Source organism: Clarias gariepinus, chromosome 1, assembly GCF_024256425.1.
Source record: "Clarias gariepinus isolate MV-2021 ecotype Netherlands chromosome 1, CGAR_prim_01v2, whole genome shotgun sequence".
Classification (NCBI taxonomy): domain Eukaryota; kingdom Metazoa; phylum Chordata; class Actinopteri; order Siluriformes; family Clariidae; genus Clarias; species Clarias gariepinus.
In genome coordinates this window covers 31,370,197-31,397,064 of record NC_071100.1, presented here as the reverse complement: position 1 = coordinate 31,397,064, position 26,868 = coordinate 31,370,197, and the positions used below count along the sequence as shown (strand labels likewise).

The 26,868-nt window shown below is 38.7% G+C and overlaps 1 protein-coding gene across 2 annotated transcripts in view; it reads right to left on the bottom strand.

Moving 5' to 3' along the window:
• Nucleotides 1-3,836: 3,836 nt before the first annotated feature.
• The window catches only part of exoc6b (exocyst complex component 6B), a 103,398-nt gene continuing 80,366 nt past the window's right edge, over nucleotides 3,837-26,868 (bottom strand). For both annotated transcript variants that reach the window (XM_053493754.1, XM_053493762.1), the window contains 2 exons: nucleotides 9,630-9,742; nucleotides 3,837-5,813 (listed from right to left, as the gene is read on the bottom strand). In XM_053493754.1, the coding sequence (XP_053349729.1) occupies nucleotides 5,687-5,813; nucleotides 9,630-9,742 (240 nt within the window). In that variant the 3' untranslated portion in view covers nucleotides 3,837-5,686. The remainder of the gene's footprint in view (nucleotides 5,814-9,629; nucleotides 9,743-26,868) is intronic.

Below are 26,868 nucleotides of genomic sequence, written 5' to 3'. Positions count from 1 at the left end.
CATTATATTGTGTTTGTGGTTTCGTTATAGTTTGTAATGAATCCCAGCCCTTAGTTGTTGTTTTTTTTTTTTTTACCTGATCACCTACGATGGGAATCACCTTTACAGCAGCACATTAATTGAAAGCAAACATAAGTTATAGCCTTAAATATCCTTTCCATTCTGAATGCGTAGTGTGGCAGTGGTAGCTAGCCACTAACAAAAACACCCATGTGGAAATTACTGTAAGCTAAGCAGTGAAGACTTAAACTGACAGCTACAATACTATAAAAAAAAAGAAATGATGAATAGTCAATAGAAAATCAGGATGGCTGAGGTACAGTACCATTAGGTAAAAAAAAAAAAAAAAGTTCACTGTTCAAACAACATCTGATCCAACCTACTATTCAATTTCCCTTCATCAGCTTAATCAGTGCGATAGGAGCAGCGAATACTTTAAACTATGAAAAAGCGCCGAAATTTGGACAGAGACATTTAATCAACTCTACAAACAAATGTCAAACCGTATTATATTCTGAATTTTATTCCTCACAATCACTGGTCTTCATACTTTAGTGTCACACAGAAAAGAACACATTCTCTTTCGGGTCTGGTTCCCCCCAAAATTTCTTCATGTCAGTGTTTTATTTTGTTTTTTTTACCCTTGCCACAGTCCTTTGGCTTGCACATCATGAATCTAAATTTAAATTATCCCAGATTGCTGGGACATTTATCCCAATAATGTTACACACACACACAGAAAAATTGAATTCTTATTCAGGAGTTCCACATTGCATATGGTAGAGAATTTAGATGCAAAGCTCTTTTTAGGACTACCCTTTAGGCATTTGATCTTACCCAGTTCTCCAGTGTAATTCACTAGAACCATTTATTTCCAGCTCCTTTTCTTATGAAGACTCCAAACTCCTCCAAGTGTTTAAAAACATGCTGGTAGATGGCTTGTCAGTTCTAAATTGTCCCTGAGGGGAGACACTTATTCACACTTAGGGACAAAGTCTTGTTGAGGTGTTGCCTCAGATATACAGTACAAGAAAATAAGTTTGCGTGTTCTCTCCATGCTTGGTAGGTTTCTTTCTACAGCCTGAAGACCCAAGGTGGGAATCGAATCCTCGAGCCTGAAGGTGCGAGGCCACTGTGCTAATCACCACACATTTGCTTCATTCTGAATTGAATGAGAACCCTGACTGTAAAAAGTTTGAGAACCCTTAATATTCAGTAAATATAAAAAGTCTACATACCCTTGTTAAAATGTCAGAATTGTATAATTAAAAATATAAATGTATTAAAAAACATTCAAAAGAAAGAAGAAATTGTCACATATTTTCCACTTTAAATGTTAAATAGAAATCAACAAAATCAAGTAAAAACAAATAACGCTGTAGGAAAAATGAAAGAAAAAGTGACAGTAGTCTACTTGCACAAGTGTGCACACCCTTTAATAATTAGGCATGTGACTCGTGTTCAGTGTTCGAAATCATATCTAAAAAGCCCGTCATCAATGACTTGATTCAAGTTAACCCTAAAGAAAAACGAGCCTTTTCTCTTCCTTGGCAAATTCTTGGTGTCATCAAACTGGTCTACAAAACACTTAGAAAGCATGCATGGGATCTCACTGTGAAATGACATTAATCAGGAGTTTGGTCCAAAAGATTTTCCCAAACATTAGATGTTCCAGGGAACACTGTGTAGGCAATCATCTAAAGTGCGGGGAAACAAGGCACCATAGTAACATTACTAAGAACAGAACATCCCTCCAAAACCGTCAAAAGAACAAGAAGAAATAACACATCATGGAGGCTTCCAAGAAACCTATACAGCCACAGTTCGAGCAGGAATATCGGGCAAGTACAAGTCACTCCCTGCTCCTGACCATCTCTCCTATTGTATTGTTGGTGCACATATTTGGGGCTGTGGAGTAGGCCGGCAAGACAAAATCTCTTTCTCACAAAAACAAGCAAAAAAATAAATTATCCAACGTGTGCATCACCTGTCCAGACTGTTTTTTTGGCATGCTGTACAGGGAAAAAGAGAAACTTTCTTTGATGTCATACATGACTGTATCAGTGTTCCTGGTATTGAGATGATGGATATTTTCAAGATTTTTATTTTGGTATTATTCTCTCTGGTTCAATATTCAAACCCAGCATGATTTTTGACCTTTTTAATAGACTAGTGCACACCTATGATTTCTTTAAAAAAAAAAAAAAAAAAAAAAGGAAAGAGGTACTGTTCAAGTTTGGTCACATTTCGAGGGAGTTTAAGTGGAAATGGATGGCAGATTTGATCTTACCCCCCAAAAATAAATAAATTACATTAGAAAACGAAATGGCTAGTGCACGTCTATGCTTGCTAATAAAGGTTCTGAGTAAATTCCCACAAATGTTTCAGAGGAAATGTGTGACAATGATAGTAACAATTCCTGTGTCTCCTATGCTTTGCAGGCAGATGCAAAAACATCCAAGCCCAAAAACTGTAATTCAGCCCAAATCATATAAAAAGAAAAGATGGTATAAAAGATCCAAGGCAAAAGTTTCTGCACAAAATTATTAAAGATATGTTTGGTGCAAAATACAAACCCCACATCACCAAAAGAACAGCTTGTCCATGGTGGAGCACGGTAGTGGCAGCTGTGTGATATGATCCTGCTTCTCTCCAGCTGGGTCTGCTGTTCTAGCGAAGATAGAGGGGAATTATGGATCGCCAAACAGCAATATATTTTGGCAGAAAAACTGACAGCCTCTTTCAGCCAGCTGAAGAAAAACAATTCACTGTCCAGCACACTAACGACTTGAGAAACAGATCCAAGTCGACAAAGGTACAGCGTCAAAATAAGATTGATGTTTCGGAAAGGCCCAGTCAGAGTTCAGAACTAAAGCCTATGAAATACAAGTGGAAGGATTTGAAAGGTGTACACAGAAGATCCTTTCACTATTTGGTAACTCTGAAGTATTTTTTCCATAAATTATGGAATAAAATTTCTAAATTAAGATGCGTCAGGTTGGTAGGCTCTTATAGAAAAGAGCTGTAATCTGAGCAAAATATTACTAATTACTTTTGCCCAAAATGTCTTTTTTACCCAAAGTGTTTTTCACCTAGATTTTGTAGGTTGCTATATCAAATTAATGATGGAAAAAGTCCTGAAATTGTATTTTTTCAAATTAAAATGACAAAAACCTGCAATTGTACCAGAAATATGTAGGATATTTGTATACGCTGTCTAGCAAAACCAACAAAGCGTCCAAAATGAACTACAAAAAAAAAAACAGCTACTCTGTATATCTGTACAGTATACACATATCTAAATTTGTGGAATCAAAGGCTTAAGAAAAGAACAGTTCCTGCTGCAATATGTATAGGAGAACTTTTCATTTGGTCCTCAAGCATAAGACTCGCCTCAGATTTCTTTTTATGATGCCTCTCTCTCTCAGATTGTACCGACATGAGATCTTTTTGAGAGAACATCGGTATAGCTGCACACAACTAATTCCTAGTAGCATTTAAAATAAAATAAATATCAGCATTTTTCTTCTTAGTGTTGAAACAGCGGTATGTTAAAAAAAATGCAAATAGGAAGAAAATGACCTGTAAGGAAGTGAAGAGTTAATTATAAATTGTGAGTCATGCAATTATTAACAAGGCAGGAATAGTCATTTCTCAGTTTTTTTATCCAGTATTTTTACATGAGTATGACTTAATGTATACATATTATGACATATCTTCATGCATCTTGGATCATTTTAAGCCTCTTTAACAACCAAATACATGAATAACCACATCCTACTGAACTAGCAGTAAAAAAAAACAAGTGAAAAATAAGAGCCTTCACAACTGTTTTTTATTTTTTATTGTTTATTTGATATTGGTTGGTATTTGTTTTAGACTTTATTAGTATTGGAAGGTCATTCATTAGTGGTTTAATGTTACATTCTGTACAGTTCACCTGTCTCCATCAACAACAAAATAAATCAAATTTTCCTATAAATCAAAACTCTGCTCACATGTAGTAATAATCCTGCGGCTCGGTCAGCAACCCAAGAGCAGGTACAAAGGACTCAAAATCAATAATACAAAATGACAAAGAGCACAACCACAAATCACAACACTCACACAAACCTACATGCACACTAAACTCTTCCCAAACTGAACGATTTGGAAAGAATTATTCCCTTTAGGTTTTGATCTCATTTTCGATCCCTTCTGTATGGGCCAGAGTTTATGGACACAAACAATGGCGTAGTGACAATAAGGACACGCACACACAATGGACATAAAAGTGATCTATAGCCAATAAAACCAAAACCATAACCTCTTGTGTTTACAATAAAAAAAATACTTTACCTACTTTCCTAAGATTTCATGAGTTCCTTTGAAAATACTAGTAATATTGCACCCACTTGATGAGAAAATCCCATCGATTAAGTAAAGGCCCACAATGACCGAAAGCATAAAAGCAGGCGCGCACACAAACACACACGTTATGCTGCTTACAACGCTGTGAGCTATTCCTCTCGAGTTCTATCTAGATTTGATAACAAGCCTGTGCAGAATAACAGCAGCTGATCGAGATCCTGTTAAGGCCACTTACTCGTGACAGGTTTCTGCCTTACTATCTAATTGAAGGGAATTACAGAAGCATCTTATTAGAAACGAGAACAGTGACTATGTGTCTTAACTGTGCAGGGGATTATAGCTGCAATATACAGGATGTCTCAGCGCATCATTCGACTTCTGCCTATTGCAGATGGTGTTAAAAATAGTCTAGGGATTTTTGTGACAGCATTGAGAAATGCAGAAACGGCAACAGAGACTGGAAATCATTCTGAATTATCGTTGTGGAAATCAAATACTAAGCATCTCTATCGATTTCTGCTGACTATGAAACATGTCATTTAAAAAAAACAGGAACAAGAGGCTGTTTATGTATTAAAGGTAAACTGATCTCAGAAGACATTTTTGTATGTGGTATTGGTAAGAATACTGATCAAATTAAAATAAAATGAAAATAAAATGAAAATGTATTAAATTAGACAGTGTCTGGGGGAGAAAAATAACAAAATGGTGGTGTCACGATTATGTGCAAGCAACATTCCATCTAAATTCAGGGTTAAAAGGTTAAATTACCTACATCTCACATAGACACAGGTTAACTAAGGGTTTTGCTGTAGTTTACAGAAAGGCTACAAGGGCATGAAGCAGCCAGATTTAAAGAAAGAAAAAAAAAAAAAGAAAGAAAAAAAAGTGCAGGCTTTTTTGCCTGGGCACTGTAGCGTCCCTGCAGATGCTAGATATGTGAAGCTAATAACCAAAGTCTCATAGAGACAGGCTTAAAAAGGGCTGCATAACTGGTAACCATATGGTATTTAGGAAAACAGGAGCGCACTTTCAAGGGTCACTGATACTTAGACCAGTGAGACGCTGTCAGGAAGACATTAAAAGGCTTAGACAAAGGGCTGCAAAACTGGAACCAGAAAGCCAGAACCCTTCGGGTAAAACAAATACTTATTTTGAGAGACCCATGGCACTCATTTGTCAATTCCTGTCTATTCCATTTGTCTTGCGAGTCTATTGTTTTTGCTCTTTTACAAGCAAAAGTCTCCCCAGTCACCAGTGTGATGCTGTTCCTGGTAGTTACCCGTCCAAATCTTCAGGGTGGGGGGAATCAGACGATATCCAACCAGCGGTGGACTCAGGACTGGTGGCTGGTAATAAGGTTCCGCAGCTGCTTGACCACGGTGTCGATCAGCTTTTGCTTGTCACGCTCATTCTTACGGAACTGAGCGAACATGTTGTTTTTCCGATTAGTGTCCTTCATCCTACAGAGATTGAGACAGAAAGAGATAAGAAAGAAGGAGATTATATAAACAGATACAGGAAAAATTATGCAAGCAACCCGTATATCTCGGTCAGATCTCGACATGTACAAGAAACTACATCAGATAATCTAGTCTGACCAAAAAAAAAAAAAAAAAAGAGGTAGATCTAAACGTTTGCATAAACTATTGAAAATTTTCAAGGTCAATCTGTGTTGAATATCAGAGCTTTAAATTATTTGGTTTCCTCCCTTTTAAGACACCTGTCTGGAAAAGACTGAACCTTTAGGCAGAAACCCTAAGTCCTTGTTTAATTACATGTCTGGGAGGTAAAGATGGATACAAATTAAGGTTTGAGTCCCAATAAAGACCTCAAAGGAAAGACGCAGACTGGAGCATAATTTAAAGTGGAAATAAAAACTGGACCACCAGCACAGGCCTGCACAGCACAGGACTTTTACAAATTCCACAAAACCACTTCTTCATGGATCCACAGTCAACCAGAACGATATATATATATATATATATATATATATATATATATATATATATATATATATATATATATATATCTCTTCACATTTAAGACTGTTTTATGGTAAACATTACATAAGAGTTTATTAATACTTGGCTTTACTGGTAATTTTTTCCAAAGTAGTCCTCAGTTTCATTCACTATAGTGTTTTAGTCTTCAACAAACAGTTCATGCCAGACACAACTGCTATTCAAGCAGTGTTACGTTTAGTATTATAAAGCTTTATTGGCTCTGCTCAACTGTCCCGATCTCACTCATATATCATGTACCTCACTGGGGGTTATTAGATGAGATTAACATCAACTCAGACATACAATAGTGTTTCTGTGGCCACAGGACAGCTAAAAATATCTGCCTCTTATCTCTGCAACTATCACTACCATCTTTTGGAAGTGTGTAAAAATGTGGATAGCAATCTGTGTTCCCAAATATGGATGAAGAGGGAGGAAGTAGATGAGTATCATACATTTCTGAAAGCAGTATGAAAACAGAACAGGTGAACACGGCATGCAGTGAGATGCTTGATTTGGGTATACATCAAAACCATCACGCAAAACCAGCAACAGAAACTCAGTTTAGCATCGTTTTAGTGGTTTTATCCCGCACAACGGGAGAACTAGAATTAACTTTTTAAAAGGTTTCACACATGCTTAATGGAAAAATCACTTTTTTTATGGTTTCCTACATTACCCAAATTGAACTGTGTCTATCTGCAGATAACGGTGCAGTCAGCTGTAGCACTATCTCCATTTCCACTTAGAGTGAGATGGAGCAGCTCTTTAGCTCTTAGTCTGTCCAGCTAATACTCCTCTTCATATGTTCAATCTGACAAAAACAGATCAAGCTCCAAAGCTTCAAAGCTTAACGTTCATGTTAATACTACCAGCAACATCATGATCATCTTATAGATCAATTAATACCTGACCTAAGACTGTTGTACTGTGACTCTGCCTTGATTTCTGGAACCTTCTTCCAACATTTGTAATCTCCAATATGTCTTACTAGATTTCTCATAAGCTAAAAGTCACTAAAAACTGGCAAAGAAGGAATTAGCTTTTCTGGGTATAAAAAGTGACAGTCTCCAACTTTCCTGTTCTGGTAAGCCTGTAAGCACTTCCTCGTCTAAAGGAAGTGAAACCTGATGTGGGGTCCCGCTGATGTAGTGCATCTGTCTCAAGGCTGCACAGTCGGAGATGCTTTTACGATGGTAGAGAGTGGCTATCTGCAGACCAAAGCAGTCTAGATGTTCTCAGTTAATGTCTTGCAACAACAAGGCGTTTTCATCAAACTGGCACCGGTTTTGTCTTTATTGCATTATTCTGAATAAACTTTAGGCTACGTTCACATTACAAGCCTCATTGCTCAACTCTGATTTTTGGTCAGATCAGATTTGAGTCATAACGGTTTACATTCAATATTAGCAGTGACTTTAATCTGACTCTAATATGGATGCTCAATGCACATTCATTTTGCTCAGGGCATCTTGGTTAAAAACACATCATGGGTTTGTGCAGCCACTCATTCATTTTAAACAACAGATGCAACTTTAGCAACAATTATGCTTGGGATTTTGCTCAGTAGGATGGCAAACACTTATTCGGTTGTATTTGTTAGCACTGCTCTAAAACCCCCAGGCTGCGGGTGCCGACGTCTGCGAGCACTCCATGCATGCGTACAGGCAAAAAAAAAAAAACAAAAAAAATTTGCATGAGTTCTGCATGAAATCTGCTCAATCTTATTCAGGTCATGTGACCTCGTATCGGATATTTTATTTGATCTAAAACCACATATAAAATATAAAAGCGAAAAACATCAGTTTGTGTGTTCAGACAGCGGTATAAAAATCTGATCTGTAACATTAGAGTAAAAAAATTGGAATTGAGATCCAACAGGCTGGTAATGTGAATGTAGCTTTAGAGGCTGCTGTGTATGAAAATTCCAGGAAATCAGCAGTTACACAACTACTTACCACACACCAACAATAACGCCACAGTCAAAATCACTGAGATCATTATGAACTTTTTGTTGATGTGAACATTATCCAAAACCGTATGTGTTTATGCACTGCACCACTGTCACATGATTGGCTGATTAGATAACTGCACAAATGAATAAGTGTACAGGTGTTCCTAATAAAGTGCACTGTGTGTGTGTATAATAGTATATTGGTACTTGTAGTGTATTAGTATTGTATACAGTATACAGAGTAGTATAGTAGTGTATAGTAAATAAGATTGGGATTCATTAGAGAGGGTATGATGCACTGCAGTTGCAGACAGATGATGTCATGGGCAATAGAATCGACTTGAACACCATATGATCAATTTTGGACCCTCCTCTTTTTATACCGCTAAAGTCTAAATTGAACTTCCCTTTTTTTTTTGGACTCATTCTATTGATTTACATTTGCTTAATCTTTATTTCTGCTAAACTTTTCAGCATAATCCAAATATAAAATTCAGTAACTTATCACGATTTACTCAATTACAAAGGCTTATCACAGTTTAGTCTTCTTATACATTTTAAATAAATTTATACACACGCAGAGGCACAGGTCGATTTAAATATTTTTCTGAAATCCCAGGATTTTCATGAATAGCAAATTTCTTGTGTAAATGCTCCTATGAACTTTTTACATTTGACAAATAAAGCTTGATAAATGAGGCCCACTGTTTCTGCCTGGTTGGTGGCCAGCTCGGGGTTTAGATATACAGATCCCTTTCACTGAGCTCTAAGGTCGAGAGGGTATGGCCAGGGTAAGTGCAGCTCAAATGGGATCAAGACTGGTGCGTATACTGCTGCAACCAGAGAATTTACGACCTTCCCAGAAAAGGAAGGGGTGACAGAAAAGGGAAAAGCTGTGAGCTTGAGGTCCAGTCCAACTTAAAAATACATCAATAAATAAAAAAGTAATATGGAAATCACACAAAAAGAAACAATCAGTTCTATAAACATGCAAAAAAAAAATACTGATGCATCATTGTGCACAATAAACACTAAATAAACAACCATGCTTACATGTACATTAATTTAAATAAAAAAATCTATATTTCTAAACGGCAAACAGGCACACCCACACGCTGTGCAGACAGCAGGGTACTCACGCTCGAGAAATCCTGCACATAAGCAGAACAGCAGAGAGTGATGTGATGTAAGGGAGAAGATGTCAGACAGCAGAGATGTCAAAGAAATTATGAGTTTCTGAGAAATGAGAAACTGATAATGCATGGAAGATGTGCACATTTAACATAAGTGATGGCCACATGGCTTTATGTGTGACTTACTTCTCCAGGAGGGCCAGAGCGGTATGCGGGCTGACCCTCAGGTACTTGCAGGTCGGACGTCCATAGTCAGCGAGGTATGTCGACCAATCCCACTGAGTAAAGAGATCCAGCAACTGAAAAAAGAAACAGTGAAACAGGTGAATATGATCAAATAAGACAACATATTTTACCCTATTATTTATTTGTACTATGTTTTTTTTTTTTTGCTCAAGTATGACCAATAGATTTAAAAAATGGTTTGTTTTGGCACTATTACAGTGCAATAAAGTCTTGAATGGAATTGAGAGAAATAATAATAAAAAAACTTTATTAGAGTGCATCAAAGCAGATCAAGTTCAGACTGACTCCATGAGTCGCCCCTTACTGAAGGGAGCAGTTCAGTTTTCTCAGTGTTACATAAGTGAGCAGGGCCTCTTAAATGAGATTACTGAGGAGGCACAAGGGAGACAAACATGACAAAGCAGGGGATTAGTGAAGAATGAAGAGAGCGTAAAGAGAGAAAAGCCGTTTACACTTTTTCACCTTGTGAGTTGAGGTGCCCTGACCCGATAATGACCCGGGATTGCCCTGAAAATTTACGGCTCACTACGAAGCCAGTGACATTCAGCACACTACCGATACCAACATTCTAGCCCCATCCACACATGCTGACACTGGTCAGACGTACATACATGCAGACAATTAAAGACATATTTATTCCTCCACACATGGAAAAAGGTCCATGGGCTGAATTAAAAACATTCTTGTTTACATGTCTGTGACAAGCAGAGATAAATTACCAAAAATCTGTCTGATCGAGTACACAACATAAAGGCAATCTCCAAACATCTCCGTCTGGATCCGTACTCTCACGGCATCGCCTCAGCATGACCTCGTATAGCGGCAGATAAGCACCCAAGTGTGATAAGTCAGATTTACATGCACTTATGTCAATATTTTTCGCTCCTCTTACATGCATGTGCTGCAAATTTACCAGCAAGGAATATTTACCTTTTAGATAATGAGGAAAAAAAAAAAAAGGCTGAAGGAAAAGTAGTGATCGGGCTTCACAATAATTCGGAACCCTGCATATACACAAACACAAATGTGTGCATTCCATACTGCACTGACTGGTTCATCACACGCGTTCATGACCCGGGTTTCACCTCTCCGCTGCGCTCCCTCCCTCCGCCTTCACCTCCTTATGAACTTCCATTCTGTATCTGTACACGTCTCTCTCTCTCTCACCTCAGTGTGACCCCGTGGCGGTGTTATCGGTCCCACTTTCCTCGCTCGCTGAACAAACAGCGAGCTGGGGTGGGGGGGTTCGGGGGGGTCGGTGGTGGATGGGACAGGCACTGGATTATCACTTCCTCTCATTCTTTGCAAGGAAAGAATGATGGAAAGGGAAAAAAAGGCAAAATAAAACATGACGCGGCACACTGAAGTGGTGACCTTGTTTCCCTCGTGCCCTCATTCTCACCCCAAGCTTATATACACTCTCTCTCCCTCACTCACTGTGAACTGGGCATTTGAATAAGGGCTCTTAATGGTTATTCTGACTGGTGTATTTATTTGTTTAGAACGCTAGGGGAATTACCAATCTCGTTAATAGTCTAGAAGGGCTGGCTTCTCCCAGATTTGTTGCTTTTTGGGCAGTACTTAAAAACACAAAAGTGGATTTGCAGCACAACGTGGGTTATTAATCATAGAACACATTTGAAATAAACAGAAAATGTTGTATTATATCGTCATATGCACTGGCAATTATACCCTTCATATGACATGGGGTTATGCCATCACTGGTGATAAGGGACGTTACAATAATTGACATTTTCTTTTATTGATAATAACCATATTGCTGCATCGTATGCATTCTACTTCTCAACTTTTTCTCAGATCATTCCTATATCCAACCATTCATTCCTTTGTCCTCCCTAGAATCACACTTTCTCTCCATTAATTTTGCTGCTATCTCTGCCTTCATCTCCAGCTCTTTGTCTCTCACCTCTGGCTGGCCTCTGGCTTTTAGCATTGTTTGGTGCATTCTATGGCACATGGCCAGCAGCCTGAAGGGTTTCACAGGCCAAGTTCAGATGAACCTAAGCCCGAGCAATAATAATAAATGCCATAGAATAGGATTATTAGCCAATACAATACATAATCAATAAAAATAAAAAGAACCCCTATTTTAGAAACAGCTCATAAATAAAAAGTATAGCTTTGTGAAGCATTCAAACAGGTGTTATAAGGCTATTCTGTACTGGTAATGCTAAAAATCCAACCAAAGCTCATACCATCAACTTAACATGTCTTTTAAGTAACTTGGATGAACCATGAGATATGAGATCTGAACGCAGTGATTTGGTTCTGGGTGTAAAACTGTTAAGACATGACAATAATCAAATCCAGATACTTAGATCTTTTTATCGACTGAAGGTATCCTGTACCAAGAGTCACCTATGACCAGGAGTCCACTCTCGTGCAGGTAGGCCACTCCTTTTACTTGAGATCACAATCACAGTGACACTGGCCCATTATGGGAGTCTGAGCTCATTAATGAAAGATTTTAGCTGAATAGCATCAACAAACAGAAAAAAGGCCAGGTTTGTGACACGGAAATGGGATAAATAGCCCTAAAAGAAATAATTCAATCTAAAAAATTATTTAAATTGTAATAACCAAGTTAAACCCTGCGTTACACCTTTCTGAACAATACAGATGTGTATTAAAACCCAGTTGCAGTAGAAACTAGAGGAATGCACAATTTGATTGCTGCACATAACTTTTTTTGGATTAGAAAGCAAAAGTGTGCAAACTATTTCTAGCACCTTCATCTTAACTAAAATAGAAAAATGGCAGGAACTTAAAAACAAAAAATTAAAAAATTAACTCAGGAATGAGGCAAAACTAAAACACTATAATTTACGTAAAATATATGTGACTAAAGAGATTGTTTTGGCAGTCTGTAAAGTTTAAGTTTAGACAGTGAGAAGTATACGTAATGAATGGCGTCCATGTGTGCTTTGTCAGCTTAAAGAATGAAAATCAGTGACTGACACCAGATAAGTCAATCTCATAATCCTTTTTGTCAACAAGGTCATCTCCAACTCAAACCTCTTTCCTGCTGACTAAATATCTTGGATGTCTTGGACATATGAGCACTAACCTGAAATGACAGTTTTTAGCTTCTGTTTTGTGGCTAACACAAAACAAGTCTATGCTAAGTGGAAGCATTCGGCATGTCTATATGCGTGTGGGCCTGTGGGGGGACGGTGGGAAATGGGGCAAAAGAAAAAATGCAGAAGCATCACTCAACATAAAGGCAAAGTAAGATAGAGATAAGAAGCATTATCAGAGGTTAAAAGCAGAGGGAAAGTGGCTCCCAATGTTGCTGACCATACGTCAATCTGAATAGCAGCACTGCAAAATGGTCAAAGGTTATCTTATAAGGTTATCAAGACTGACAGAGTTCAAGCTTCTGTCTTATAGTGGTATGTTCAAAGCACTCAAACACAGTAAGGTGGAGAATGAGCCTGGCTGCAGTCTAAGTGCTGAGAAGTAGAAATCCTGTCAGTCAACAGATATTATTCACTGTCAGAAATGGGCTCTGTCAGGTTGACATGAGATAAAGACTTAAAGGAGTGACTGTCGGTTGTCAGAACATGTAGCTGGAATAGCAAAATAGAGAATATTAAGAAAGAAAAGAATATGACGAGACAGTTTAAGCAACCAAAGGATAATGAGAAAAAGTTAAAAGAAAATAATTAAAGCAGAAGAATTTCTTGAGGGGAATCCAGGTAAAGTGATTATTTAAAATAAGAACACGGAACTTTTGCTGTATGCATCACCCCAGTTGTCTGTGTTTAGCATAAAAATCTTAGGTAAAAGTAAGGCGAAGGTGAATTCCATAAACTTTACTTGCTCCCCGAGTGGCACAGTGGCACCGAGCTCACCACGATCGCCTGGAGATCACAAATTTGAATCCCAGGTGTATGAATGTAGCCTCTGACAGCTGGGGAGCCTAGAGATATCTGATTGGTCAAGGGATGGATGGCATTTGAGCACTCTCATAAATCATAGCCATTCATGGGCGCCTGTGATGAGCATGTGGACGGGAGGAAAGCGCTGTCCTCCGAGTGTGATACACTGCTCGGTGCATGAGCAAGCATTTGAAAAGATGCGGTCAGCTTGCATCCTGAGTCTCAGAGTATACAAGTGACAGCCTTCGTCATCCCCGGTTAGTGGTTGTGGCCTTAGTGGAAAAGTGCCCTACTGATGGGTGGGAATTGGCTACAACTAAATTAGAGGGAGAAAATCTGGAAATTCTGATGAGCTTTGAGTGAGCATGGCCTCTCTGGGATCTGTTCTTGCTCTGAGAGGGAGAAAAAAAATTATGTGGTCTCATTGTGTTCCAAATGTCAGTTACTCCCTTTAAATGTATAAAAGTGTTGTATAAAAGAATATTGGAATATACTGAATACTAGCACAGATGTGTTACCTGCAGCTCTGCCACAGTCATGCCAATATTCATTATATAGTAGGGCTGTGCAATTAATCGAATTTCGATTTCAATTTTTATTTCGGGTCTCAACGATCACAAAAATAGTGTAATTGGAAAAATTATTATTCAAGTTTTTTTGACCTGCGTTCTGACGTGCGCGCATCCGCACTTTCGCCCTTCCAGAAGCCCTAACTCTCTCACTCTATACTGTCAGCGAAGAAGTTGCGTATGTGGTATCTGATCGCATTTAACAATCGGTGCTAGTGAAGATGGTAGAAAAAGAGCAGCCACAGAAGTCTTTGGTCAACAAAAGAGATAGAAGCAATTCTGTTGTTTGGGAACAGTTTGGATTCGAAGAAGCGGACGTGGATCAAAAACATATTAGGTGCAAGATTTGCTACGCGGTTGTGTCGGCACCGGTTGGTAACACCACAAATCTTTTTAACCATTTAAAATTTAAACACAGACCGACATATGACCAACTAATAAAGAAACAGAAAGAACGAGGAACAACCCCCACAACATCCTCGGCAACACGGTCATCCATTAAAGACACGCTTTTCAGTGCAACTCCGTATCCATCCAGCTCAGAAAGGCACAAAAAAAATAACAGATGCCGTTGCATACTTTTTAGCCAAAGACATGTGCCCTATTAGCACAGTTGAGAATGAAGGATTCAGGAAAATGATAAATACTCTGGACAAGCGTTATGCTTTGCCATCTCGACACTATTAATAATAATATATAATTTATTAATTATTTTATTTATTATTTATATTAATTACTTGTTTTCAAAAGATTGTGGAAGTGCACTACATTGTTGATCTTGTTTGCCTTTATCTGTTTTATCTGTCTTAAATCTGTTTTAAGGAGAATTCACTGTTCTGTTCAATAAATGCAACATATTTCCAAAGTCAATAAGTAATTGTGTAAAATAATTGTGATTTCAATCATGACCAAAATAATCCTGATTATGATTTTTTTCCATAATTGAGCAGCCCCATTATATAGCATCAATCAAGCTTGTGTGATACTGCTAAAACAGCTGACATAATTAGAAGAAATCTCAATGACGCCAGTGACTAACAATCTTTTCTTACGTGCTTTTCAATAAAACATGTTGAAAAGAAAATAACAGTTGACCCACTTGTACCCCAGACTTCCCATTTTGTCACCTGCTACAAAGCTAAGCACAAAACGTGCGCACCAGTTGGCATCAGGATGAGATCACTGCACAGAGCCTCTGCACTCAAGCCCAGTTTTGGTCACAGCGCTGTGTTATCAGCCGTCACAGCTAGCAGGCGACATCAGGATCGAGTGAAAACAGAATTTGTCCTGGGGCCACTCTGTCTAAGACGCTATACACGCCTTGGGAAGGAGCGGCCCCAAACTCACCTTCCTGTACTCTCCATAGAGGCAAAAGTTATCATAGGGGCAATGGTGTGATGAAACGGTCACGCAGACCACAAAAGCACATATACATGAGGAAAGAATGAAGGCCATGGGATACAAATAAGACTAAGAAACAGATACAGGTTAATGAAAAAAAATAAAAACTCCATGAAGACAGTCTAAACAGTGTTATCTAAAGGGTCGCCCAACAACGCAAAGACAACAGGGACTAATAAATATTCCTTATAAGCATTTCGTCTAGCCATTTCTAATCCTCTGGGGCTTTATAAAATGCATATTTCAGTATAAACCAGTGCTGGATAGATCTGCCATAATTATTTAGAATATTGTAGCATATACTTGCTCAGCCTCAGCATTTAGTCCTGCTGTCACATTTACTTCCATTATGAGTGGGTCAGTAAAAATGCTAAATTTATTTTCTAATGTACAGTATTCAGGTACAAATTAATACCTTTACTAAGCTATAACTACTTTACTAACATTTAAAAAATTTATAAATTCACAATTTTTATTAAATCAACTTAATTTAAGAAGACTGGCTTTTTATGAGGTAGCAAAATGGCTTAGTCACCTTGAACCTCCAGTCCCGTTTGTGAATGTTTTTTTCTGTGCTTAGTGGCTTTCCTCAAAGTACTCCTGTCCCCTTTCAGTTTAAGGACATGCAGGCTAACTGGCATTTCCAAATTGCCTGTATTGTGTGATTGTGAATGAGGTACTAATTTATCCAAGCGTACAAGAATCCACATACCCAGTGTACCCTGCCTTGTTCTGCAAATTCCCCAAGTACCCTATACACAGGATAAGTGATAGACACTGGATGGATGGCTGTCATTTTATGAAGTGCTTTCTTGCTCTACCTAAACTTTTGTTATGATCGTTACATCTTGATTAACGTAGAGTTGTTCTATAAAAAAAAAAAAAAAAAAAGTAGCAAACATGTACAGTAGTGTTGACATTGTCAACACCACTTGTGATACATTTCTGTTTCTGGTCTGGTTATCAACCACTTTTCTTCTAATCTAATAATATTCTATTTGCCAAATTTCTGACTTCCTGTCCTGTTGCACACTCATAAGCGCATTTTAAATGTACGGCATCTGTTGAATTTTGAAATGAACTGAAATTTTTACATTTTAGTCTGAAGTTCACTGAATGAGTTAGATCGGGTTTAAGTATATTTCAATTGCACACCCGTAACATGTATTGAAAAATGTTAATCTCCATCTGTTGAATTTTGTGATGAAATAATGATTTTTCCAAGGTCGATTGTTCTATGATATAAGGGAGTTTTCCATTTAAAGTTCAAATTAGCATATCTTCTTTTACTGTGGGCCAACTGCAATGAAACAAAGCTTATATGGTACCTCAAGCTCGGCAAAATAAACCTGTGAAAACCTCAGTGAAATTCATTCAGTAGTTTTTACATGATGCATGCACAAACAAACAGATCCAACCTGATGTGTTCTATTACTCATCTTACGTCCCCGCAAATAATTTTTTCGCAAATATCTTCAATGTACAGACACACTGAATTTCCAGTTTTATTATATGTACGTATACAGTATTAATTTTTTTAAGGTAAAAAAAAAATGTATTATATGCAAAACACGAACTATTAAATGAATTTTACATTTTTCCCAAAACTCCACAAGGTTGTAGGACTTTCTCCAGTTTACTGGAAGGAGTAGATTATTAATGCACACCTCTTCATACAATAGCAACACTTGTATCCCAACCTAGTGACCAGCCAGGCTTTGTTTCATCCATTTATTACCGTGATTTCAGATAAATCTGTACTTGTACCTGAATATTTTGTTTGTATAATTTACACCCATCAGTCATAAAATTTAAAGCACAGAAGTGAATATTCCATTACAGCGGCAGCTGTTAAGTGGCAGGATGTATTAAGACAGCAAGTGAACAGCCCATTCTTAAAGTCGATGTATTGGAAGCAGGAAAAAAATTGGCCAAGGGTAATAAACATCTAATTACCTTTGACAAGGGCAAATTGTAATGGCTGGTCAGTATGATGCTCAATAGGGCAAAGTTCTGCTGGGAAACCTTCAGTCCTGGCATTAATGTGGATGTTACTACAACACGGACCACCTACCTAAACTATGTTGCAGACCGGGTACAGCTCTTCATGGCAACAATATTCTTCAATGATTTAGACATTTTTAGGAGGATACAGAACCCTGCTACATCATGTAAAAAAAAAAAGAAAGAAGTTCAGAAATGCTTTGCTGAACATGATAAAATGTTGACTTGGCCCCCAAATTCCCCAGATGTCAAGCAGATTGAGCATCTATGGGATGTGCTGGACAAACAAGTCCAATACCTCGCAACTTACAGCTTCTGCTGCTAACGTCTTAGTGCAAGATACCACAGCACACCTTCAGTGGAGTCTGTGCCTCAACAGGTTCTTTTGGCAGCACAAGTGAGAACTATTTCTTTTTTTTACACTACTATTACATGACTTTGGCTTAGGAAAACATTCTATACTAAATAAATTCTATAATAAAGTTTTATTATATTAATAACAAAATCAGTATAATTGGTAATAAAATCACATACTGTTATGTGTAATGGTTTTTCAGGGTCATGGTGGGGGCTTCTTTGTGATCTTGTTTTGACACTTGTTTAGTACAGTTGCAGAGAGTAATTCAAAGATGTTTGACAGAAGGAGTATGAATTAGCTTGAGGAAGACATGGCCTCCCTCTCACCTTCCTGCTTATTCAGACAAGGCACAGTTATCACTGGGACAAAATCTGATGCTGCTTGTGCATATGCTGGATATATTGACTCAGGTTTCGGTTACTTCTGTTCAGAACATGCCTCTACTGTGTGGTGTTTCATTATTTCGTATTAATGAAGAAAAAAAACAAAAAACAAGATGCCACAGGGGCATGTGAGAGGGAAGGGGGGAGGGTTTGCAGGGATTACTCAATGTCTAAAGCTCAGAGTTATTGATCAGGAGGTCGAGGGTTCAAGTTCTTGCACTGCCAAGCTGCCACTGTTAGGCTGGCCGGCAAGGCACTTACCCCTATATACTTCAGGGGCGTCGGATCATGGCTAACCTTGTGCTTTGACCCAAGTTTCCTAACTTGGGATATGGTAACACAATAATGAAAAGGGTGTTTTGTTTTGTTTTCATCAACACAGTAAATGAATGGATGACAGAAAGTAATCAAAAATTGCAGAAATTGCTCAGTTGACACACAGAAGTTATTTCTCTTTATCATCCAGAGCAACCTGACCTCTAAAGGAGGAGGAAAACTGTATTGCTTCTACTTGTTTTAGCCATGTTTTGAGTTGCTGGCAATTAATATGTGGTTGACAAAGCAGAGTATGAATTAACTTGGGGATGACGTGACCGCCTTCTCACCTTCCTGTCCATTCAGACAAAGCAGAGTTATCACCAGGGCAAGAGTGCGATGGAACGGTCAGAGCTGTGTGCTGGTCACAAACATCTAAACTGCGAGTGTAGCAAAAAAAAAAGTTAAGACAATAGATAGGAATAGATTGGACAGGCATCATGGGAGAAAATGGCAGGTAGATCCTTGGGGTATTCCCATAACATAAATCTAACTAAACTACGGCACAGAAGCTCATAATTTAATAATGAGACAAGCTCTGGGAAAACAAAACCGGTTTTGCAACAGCATACAAATGTTGAAGTAAAATTCACTTTTTTCCAATAAGGAATAAAATGTCATGGTGATCCCAGAAATGAAAATGTATCAAAAAGGCTTTTATTGCCATTTATTTATTTTTATTTAAAAATGCATCCTGACTTACTGGAATGAGATTAAAGGAACTTGGCAAAATGCTTTTACAACTGAAGCTTAACACTGAAGATTATGGGCATGCATAGGAGCAGATAAGTTCAACCTTTCTGCGTGACTGTAACAGGGACTCTGACAACCACTGCAATAAGGGTCACAGAAAGGCTACTAACTAAAGTCCACTTACTTACAATCACCACACCATGAAGATAACAGATAAATTAATTCCAGAAAAAATAACACAAGCGAATGAGAGTTGGCCATTTAACACAAACTCACGTCAGTGCTTGTTGTTCCACCGGAATTCACCAAAAACTATTTACAGATCTAAGTGGCAATGAAACTAGCATTAGTGATTGACCTACCACGCATCAGGTTTTCCAGTAAGAGGCAACGAGGGTTGAAATTGAGGTCATAAGGAAACAAAAACTATTTTTTCATCAACTGTTAAATAGAGAGAATATTTTTTTTAGAAAGAAACAAGGAAATAAATGACCGAAAAGCAAGGAAATGACAAAGAGGAAAAGACCACTCCTTTTAAAGGAATAAACCCTGGGTGTCTTGGGATAGTTTATACCAAAAATTTCTCATCAGCACAAAGTTAATGTTTGAAAGAAGACAGTAAGAAAAAGGGGGAAAAATATAATTCAGTTTTTGTGGTCCAGCAAACCAGGGCTGTTCTGTAAAGAAACAGCTCCACGTGCTAAGCTAAGCTGATGGTGAGTGAGCTGGTGTGTTAAAGATAGAAAAGCTCAGGCTCCAGATTTTGCGAGACGCCCTTGCTGGACAGCAGCCAAGGTTACTTGAGGTCAGCATTTGGTCATCTTGTATGTGCACCGTGCGTATTGCACACAAAGCGTTACGACTTTAACATACTCTCCCAACACTGCCAATTGTCACAGAAAGAAGGAGAGAAATAGTGGGAAATAACAAGAGAAAGGGAGACAGACAGATAGCAAGCATGTCAGGCTTATCGTCCATTGGCTCCAGGGAAATGCAAGCAGGGTCGGCCGGAGGCCACTTGACTGGCCCTCCCCTTCTCCCTCACAAATTCTCTCTCCTTCTTCACTCCAAGACGGAAAGACAGGAAGAAGGCTGGAGAAAGTGATTACACCTGGTCTGGTTCTGGCGGTTAAGTACAGGAAGGTCAGCCAGCGTGCACCGGGGGCAGGATGAGTTCACAGCCCCACACTTCACACACTTGTCTCTCCTTTTGCTACCTCCTCCCTTTATTGCCGTCCATGCTTTTTTAGTCTTTTCTGCCGTCTCCTCAGTGCTGACCACCATTCTCAGTAGACTATTAATTCAGTACTGAATTTACATCATTCGTTCAGTTGCACATACAGTACAGTCCAGTGTGGGTCAAAAGTTTGGACACAAGTTTGGATTTATTCACTAAATTCAAACAACAAAACTGGAGATTTCAAAACTATGAAATAACACATATGGCATTAGGTAATCAAGTAACAACAACCACAACAACAACAACAGCCAGTTGTTATTTTAAGATATGAAACTCAGCTGTTCTGGAATATTTCATGCAAGAACAGTACTGTCAAGCGCGTTTTTAAAACCTATCAAGCACCATGATGAAACTGGATCTGATGAAGACCATCCCAGAAAAGCAAGACCAAAACTTACCTCTGCTGCAGAGGAGTTCAGAGTTACCAGCGTCATAAATCACCAAAAAGCACCTCAGATTAGAGCTGTTACGAGGGCTTTACAGAGCACGAGTAGCAACACATCTCAATATCTGTAAAAAGATTATTGCATATTTTGGGTGCAAAATACTGTTTTACAAGGTAGAAAGAAATAAAAATCAGAAAAGACCATGAAATTAGGTGGTGTGTCCAAACTTGAAGTGTACATTTGCATGATTGTAGTGATCATTGTTCACTACTGAACAATAACTGCTGAACTAAATGAATTCAGTTATTAACTATTTATACTCCTTACTGCTTCCCACACGAGGGATCACTCATTCTTGGCTCTACTCAATGACTCAGCTGATGTCTGTTTCCTAATCCTCTGTTTCTTAATCCGACGATTAAAAAAAAAATAATAACAAAAAAGGACTGAGATAAAGAGGATAGTTTCGGGATTGGTTGAGGTTCCATTCGGATTTAAATTATCACCTTATAAAAAAAAAAAAAAAAAAAAGGAATTGGTTGTTATTTAAAATCTAAACCAGATGAGATTTAAATGGTAAACAATATGGTTTAAACACCACATTTCTTTGCTTAGAAAAGATAATGGTCTGTCAAATGACATGGTTCATCTAGGAAAGTCTATATCTGCAAAACCTATTAATTTGTATTGCAGAGACAGCACCACAATGCTAGCACGCATAGTCCGACATGAATTATGAGCTTCAGTGTGTCTCTTCATGGAAACTCTACCCTGGGCCCGGGATCACAACCAATCATGCTGTCATCTTTGTACAAAAGCACAACATCCCCAACTGTCTGCCCCTGATATGTGGCTGTTTTGAAAGAGATGTTCTGCTGAAAGAGACATTTTAGCGGGGAATCATTGCCCTGGTGTGTCACGATGTCTTCACTGCATGGTAGAGCGCGAGAGTGAAAAAGGACACTGTTTAGGACTCCGGAGTGAGCCAAACTAAAAAGAATCAGTTGAGACTTCAGCATCCATCTCCACCACAAGAACACACACAGTGTGTCATCCTCATGGGGGTGAAGAGTACTCGGATGCAAAGAGAGATGTCAACCCCCTGCATGGTAGAATCTTTGCTCCCTCAGCGACTCCATACAAGCAGGGCAGCTCATCAGTCTGACCCCTGGAGACCTGTGACAGGACCTTAAACAGGCCTTTCACTGCCACACACTGGCAGGCCATTGAGAAAGAGCAAGGGAGACAGAGTTAAGCATGACACACTCTGGCCACTGAGAGGAAGCAAGACAGAACAATTACACTGTGACACCTGTCAGTGGCTTGTTTAGCAGTCTATGGAGGGATGGCAAGATGACTGGAATTGCACCACTTCCTTTCCTTTCCTACTTTCAGCTCTAACTCTTTTAATCACATACCATCTTGTTATTTCGTTTTTTGCCAGTGAAGGAACAAGAAAACCAGAACTACTTCATGAACTCTGGTGCCTCACAGACCACATTTTTGATCTCTTGCACTTGCCAAATGTTTCTTGAAGGCACCACATAGGGGTGATGCATAGAATGTCTCGGTCTACAGTATAATAAGAATAGCTCAGCCCAGATGGTTTCATCCTCCACTATTTCTAAACTGCACTCCTCCACTCTCCTCCGGTCTGTCTGACCCCAGCTGCTGAACCCTTTAGGTTCTGGGTTGAACAAAAGCTGTGCTTGACCTACTTGTGACTCGTATTTCATTGGAAACACAAACACATGATAGACCCAGGGTCCAGTCCATCCTGCTTATGTCACTGCCAGAGGGGTAGTCATTCTACCCCTCTCTCTCTTACTCATTCCCCTCTTTGCCCATTACTACTACTTCTACCTAGCTCCTCAAGCTTAGACAGGCATGTGCTGTTTTAATCAGGGGAAAATAACATTCATGCTGCTTACTTTCTGAGCACAAAGACTAAAAATAAGATCACTAATGCGGTTACTGTAAATGGCAAGTGTACAGTGTGTTATTGCCAAACGATGGCACAAATTATTTAATGAAGGTTCATCTGTGAAGCCATAAACACATTGTACCAAAAATATGAATTACATAAACGAAACAAGAATTTGACATACATATACGGATACAAAACATTCTCAACTGTTAAATGTGGTAAATTATAAGGAATATGATGGGAAACTGTAGGTGAAAGAGAAGGATAGGTAAAGACTGCAAGAGAGTAATGCCTGGTCCAAGCAACCTGGCACTGTACTTGCTCTACTGGGAAATTTCTAACGCCAACTTGGGAAACTCCCACATTGTTGAACTTGCAGTAAGGCAGAACTTTTGTGTTTATACATTTAGCTGTAAAAATTCCCAGAAATTCATTTGGCTTTGATGCTTTCATTTCCTTTTATTACAGTTCAATTCTGGGTAAACAATTTTAAACAAGACGAGAAAGAGGGAACAATAAGCAATATGGTAAGGTAAGTTTTTGCATTATTACGCTACAGTGCAAAACATACAACTTACAATGAAAGAACGCAACACAATTCTGATATACTGGAATATTTTTCTTTTTTTATCGTTATTTGAAAACAATATTACCCAACACTCTTCTAGCAGGCAAATCCATCCTTCTATTCTGCACTGCAGTCACTTGACGTCCGTAAGACTCTAGACATTTCTTTTTAATCCTGAAATTATTCCCACCAACCCTGCCAATAGTAGCAACAAATGAACGTGTCTGTGAAAGTTTGAGTAAACAAGCACTTATAATAAATGAACATGATAATGCACATGCTTATGGGACAAAGAAACAGGAAATGGAAGCATTCCGAGTGTGACACATTTGACCACTTGCTCCCCTGCATAAAACTATAAATTGCCCACCTCCACCACTTTTATGTTCATACAGTATCCCAACACATAATTCTACTATGTGTGCAGTCGTATTGGGAACAGAACAAAGTAGGTCATTTTCACCCATTCTTCACCCCTTCTGGTATACTGGGGGGAAAAAATTCTACAGTGTAGGTGGCCAATTATGGTTTCAGTAAAGCTTCCAAGCTGGTGGCACAACATTAAGGAATGAAAAAGTTTAACAGTAGATCTGCCTTGTTTACTGAAGTATATATATATATATATATATATATATATATATATATATATATATATATATATATATATATATAATAATAATAATAAAACAAAGTAAAAAAAAAAACAACTCAGATTTCCTCACATTCCTTGGCTGAAAGTTGGAAACAGAAAACCATGGAGAGAGCAACCCTTACCACTTTCTCAAAATGCACAACAAAGTGTTTTAGGGTTGTTCTCTTCATCCTCTGCAAGTAGTAAAGATACTGTCAGCCTTTGTTGTCTATCTTGTTAAGAATCTACGCGAGCTTGTCTATTATATGCACACCAAGCAGCTTGAAACTTTTATCTCCCTCCATGGATGCATCACCTGCTTGCCACCATTACCAAAGTCTGCAATTGCTTTTTCTATACACTTTCGCCTTAAACATTAAAGCATACCACATGGAGTATATTATGGCACTACGGTACAGTTATACCCATCTTGCTGCTGCTGGAATAGTTTTTCCAGTGTATCACTGATACCTTGAACTGGTTCTCCTAATTGCTGGACTATATGTGCAGTGTAAACTACAGCACTTTCTCAGCTACAGTATGTAATATAATTTATCCAAATATTGTTCTGGTGCTGTCTAGTTAGCGTGCACTGTCCTTAATATTTGCTCTTAAATTAACCAGGAGACTAATGTTGGCACCTCCTATCCCTTAATCTGTCCCTGCCTGATAATGCAATGGTAATCTGAAATATTTAATAATTTAACATTTTAGCAATGTTATTTGCACAAACGTGGGACAAAAAATAAGCAACTTTCCAACAAATCGCCATTGAAAAAACAGGTTATGACATTATATATATATATATATATATATATATATATATATATATATATATATATATAGACTGAACTTGAGAGAATCATAACAGGGGTTCAATAATAATTGCGAACAAAAAAAAAATAAATGGATGAAAGTCCACAGACAAATAGTGTCTGGAATTGCAACATGAAGTTAAAAACTTGGAAATACCTGGAAGTCAAGCAAGGCACAGAAAAAAAAAAAGTGGAAAAAAGGACTGACTGTTTAGTCAGAAACGTCCATGCTAACAAAGTGCATGTATGCAATATAAATAATCTGGTTGAAGTCACAAGTTAACCAAAACTGACACCAGTATGGCAGTAGACCTGAGAAATCCTGAGCTGAACCAGTAAGAAAAGAAAAGCATTTTCCATTGGACATTTTACACACATTCCAAGAATTCAAGGATAATGCCTGCGGACAGGCCACAAAAATGCACTGCAGCCTTCTGGCTCCAACTTAGGGTAAGAGGAACCGAATTTCCAACCCCCCATCTCCCTGTAAAACTGGCACATGAGGTGAGGGGGAGAAGATCCTAAGGTACACTAAAACCTAGCCTCTTTGATTTGGCTATTTTCCCTCCCACTAGCCCATACTGGGGAACTGTTCGCCAAAGATATTATTAGTCTGACTGAGATATATCTGCCAAAACACAGTGAACCACTACACAGCTTTACTGACGGCCTCCAGTGGCTGCAAATGTATATCAAACGGTCTGAGTTAATCGGCTCTAGGAAGGTCTAGCCAACAAATCTCATATTATACAGCTATTTTCACAGAGGCACAACCATTATATGATAAGTCACCCAAAACAAATGTTTAGTTTGTACAGTCTTCCTTAAAAAGTCTTCATGGACATCAATATCGTCAAAAGCGCCTGCTGAATATATACTCTAATGTACGTCTCAGGAGGAATTTGGGCAAGCAGAAGATTGAGAAGAAAGTTATGATGGGCTTCGACCAAGGATGTGTACAATGCTTGGGGGCAGGGGTGGTGATGTGCGCTTCCATGCCACAGAGTCCAGCAGGCCTCCGCACATCAAGGCCGGCCAAGGGTTCCCACCACCACAAGACTCTCTGCCACTAAATATAGCAGCACAGCACTGAGCCGCAGCCAGCAGCACTGTTTACACTGCCCACTTCTGCTTTCTCACTCTGTCTGTCGGAAAAGACTGACTCTCTTTATAGCAGTCACAGCTGTTTATTTCTGCATCACTTCTGCAGAGAAAATGAAGCAGTCCAAGAATGCTAGGAAGACTATAAGACAACTGCGGGAAAGGAGATATTTGGTCTTTACCATATGAAGTATCCCTGATCAACACAAGAATACACATAAAATTGACTTCAACAGGTTTTCTCATCTTTGTTCTAAATATCTCCTATCGGTCATCTTCAGTCCCGTCAACATGTCAAGGTTTCTCCATTTGTCCTACTTATGCTGCAACGTCTCCTGAAGTCTGGATGATTCACTCCCTTTTCATATTGGTTTCTCTTCAAACCGAAGTATAAAGCAACACTCGAGATTCTCACCAAACCCCTCCCAGAGCTTCCGGACCTTTCTGTTGTCTGTCTCTAGAAAGATTGACCCACAGCCCCATCCCAGGACCCAGGAGTCTGGTACACAAACGGGCCCTTCAGGTTGATTTATCGGGCGTATTCATTGCCAGCCCCACTGGGGGATGACTGGGTCAACGCACCGGTTCTGACACCCCTGATCCTTACAACAGCTACAAAAAGGGAAGGAGAATGGGTGGAACCAAAGGGGGTGTATAATCGAACTTTACGTCACTTTGAAATTATGATGAGAGAACTGATAATCAGTGGCCCATCCAGACATCCGACTGGCGACCAAAACCAACCATGTGTTTATATAAAATACAGACAATTCAATCGACATTCTTTTCCTCTGTATACAGTTTTGTCCCAGCAAAACCACACATGCTCGTTCATGGTGAAGTCATGGTTTTAAGAAAAAAAAACAAAAAACAAAATGGAAAACAA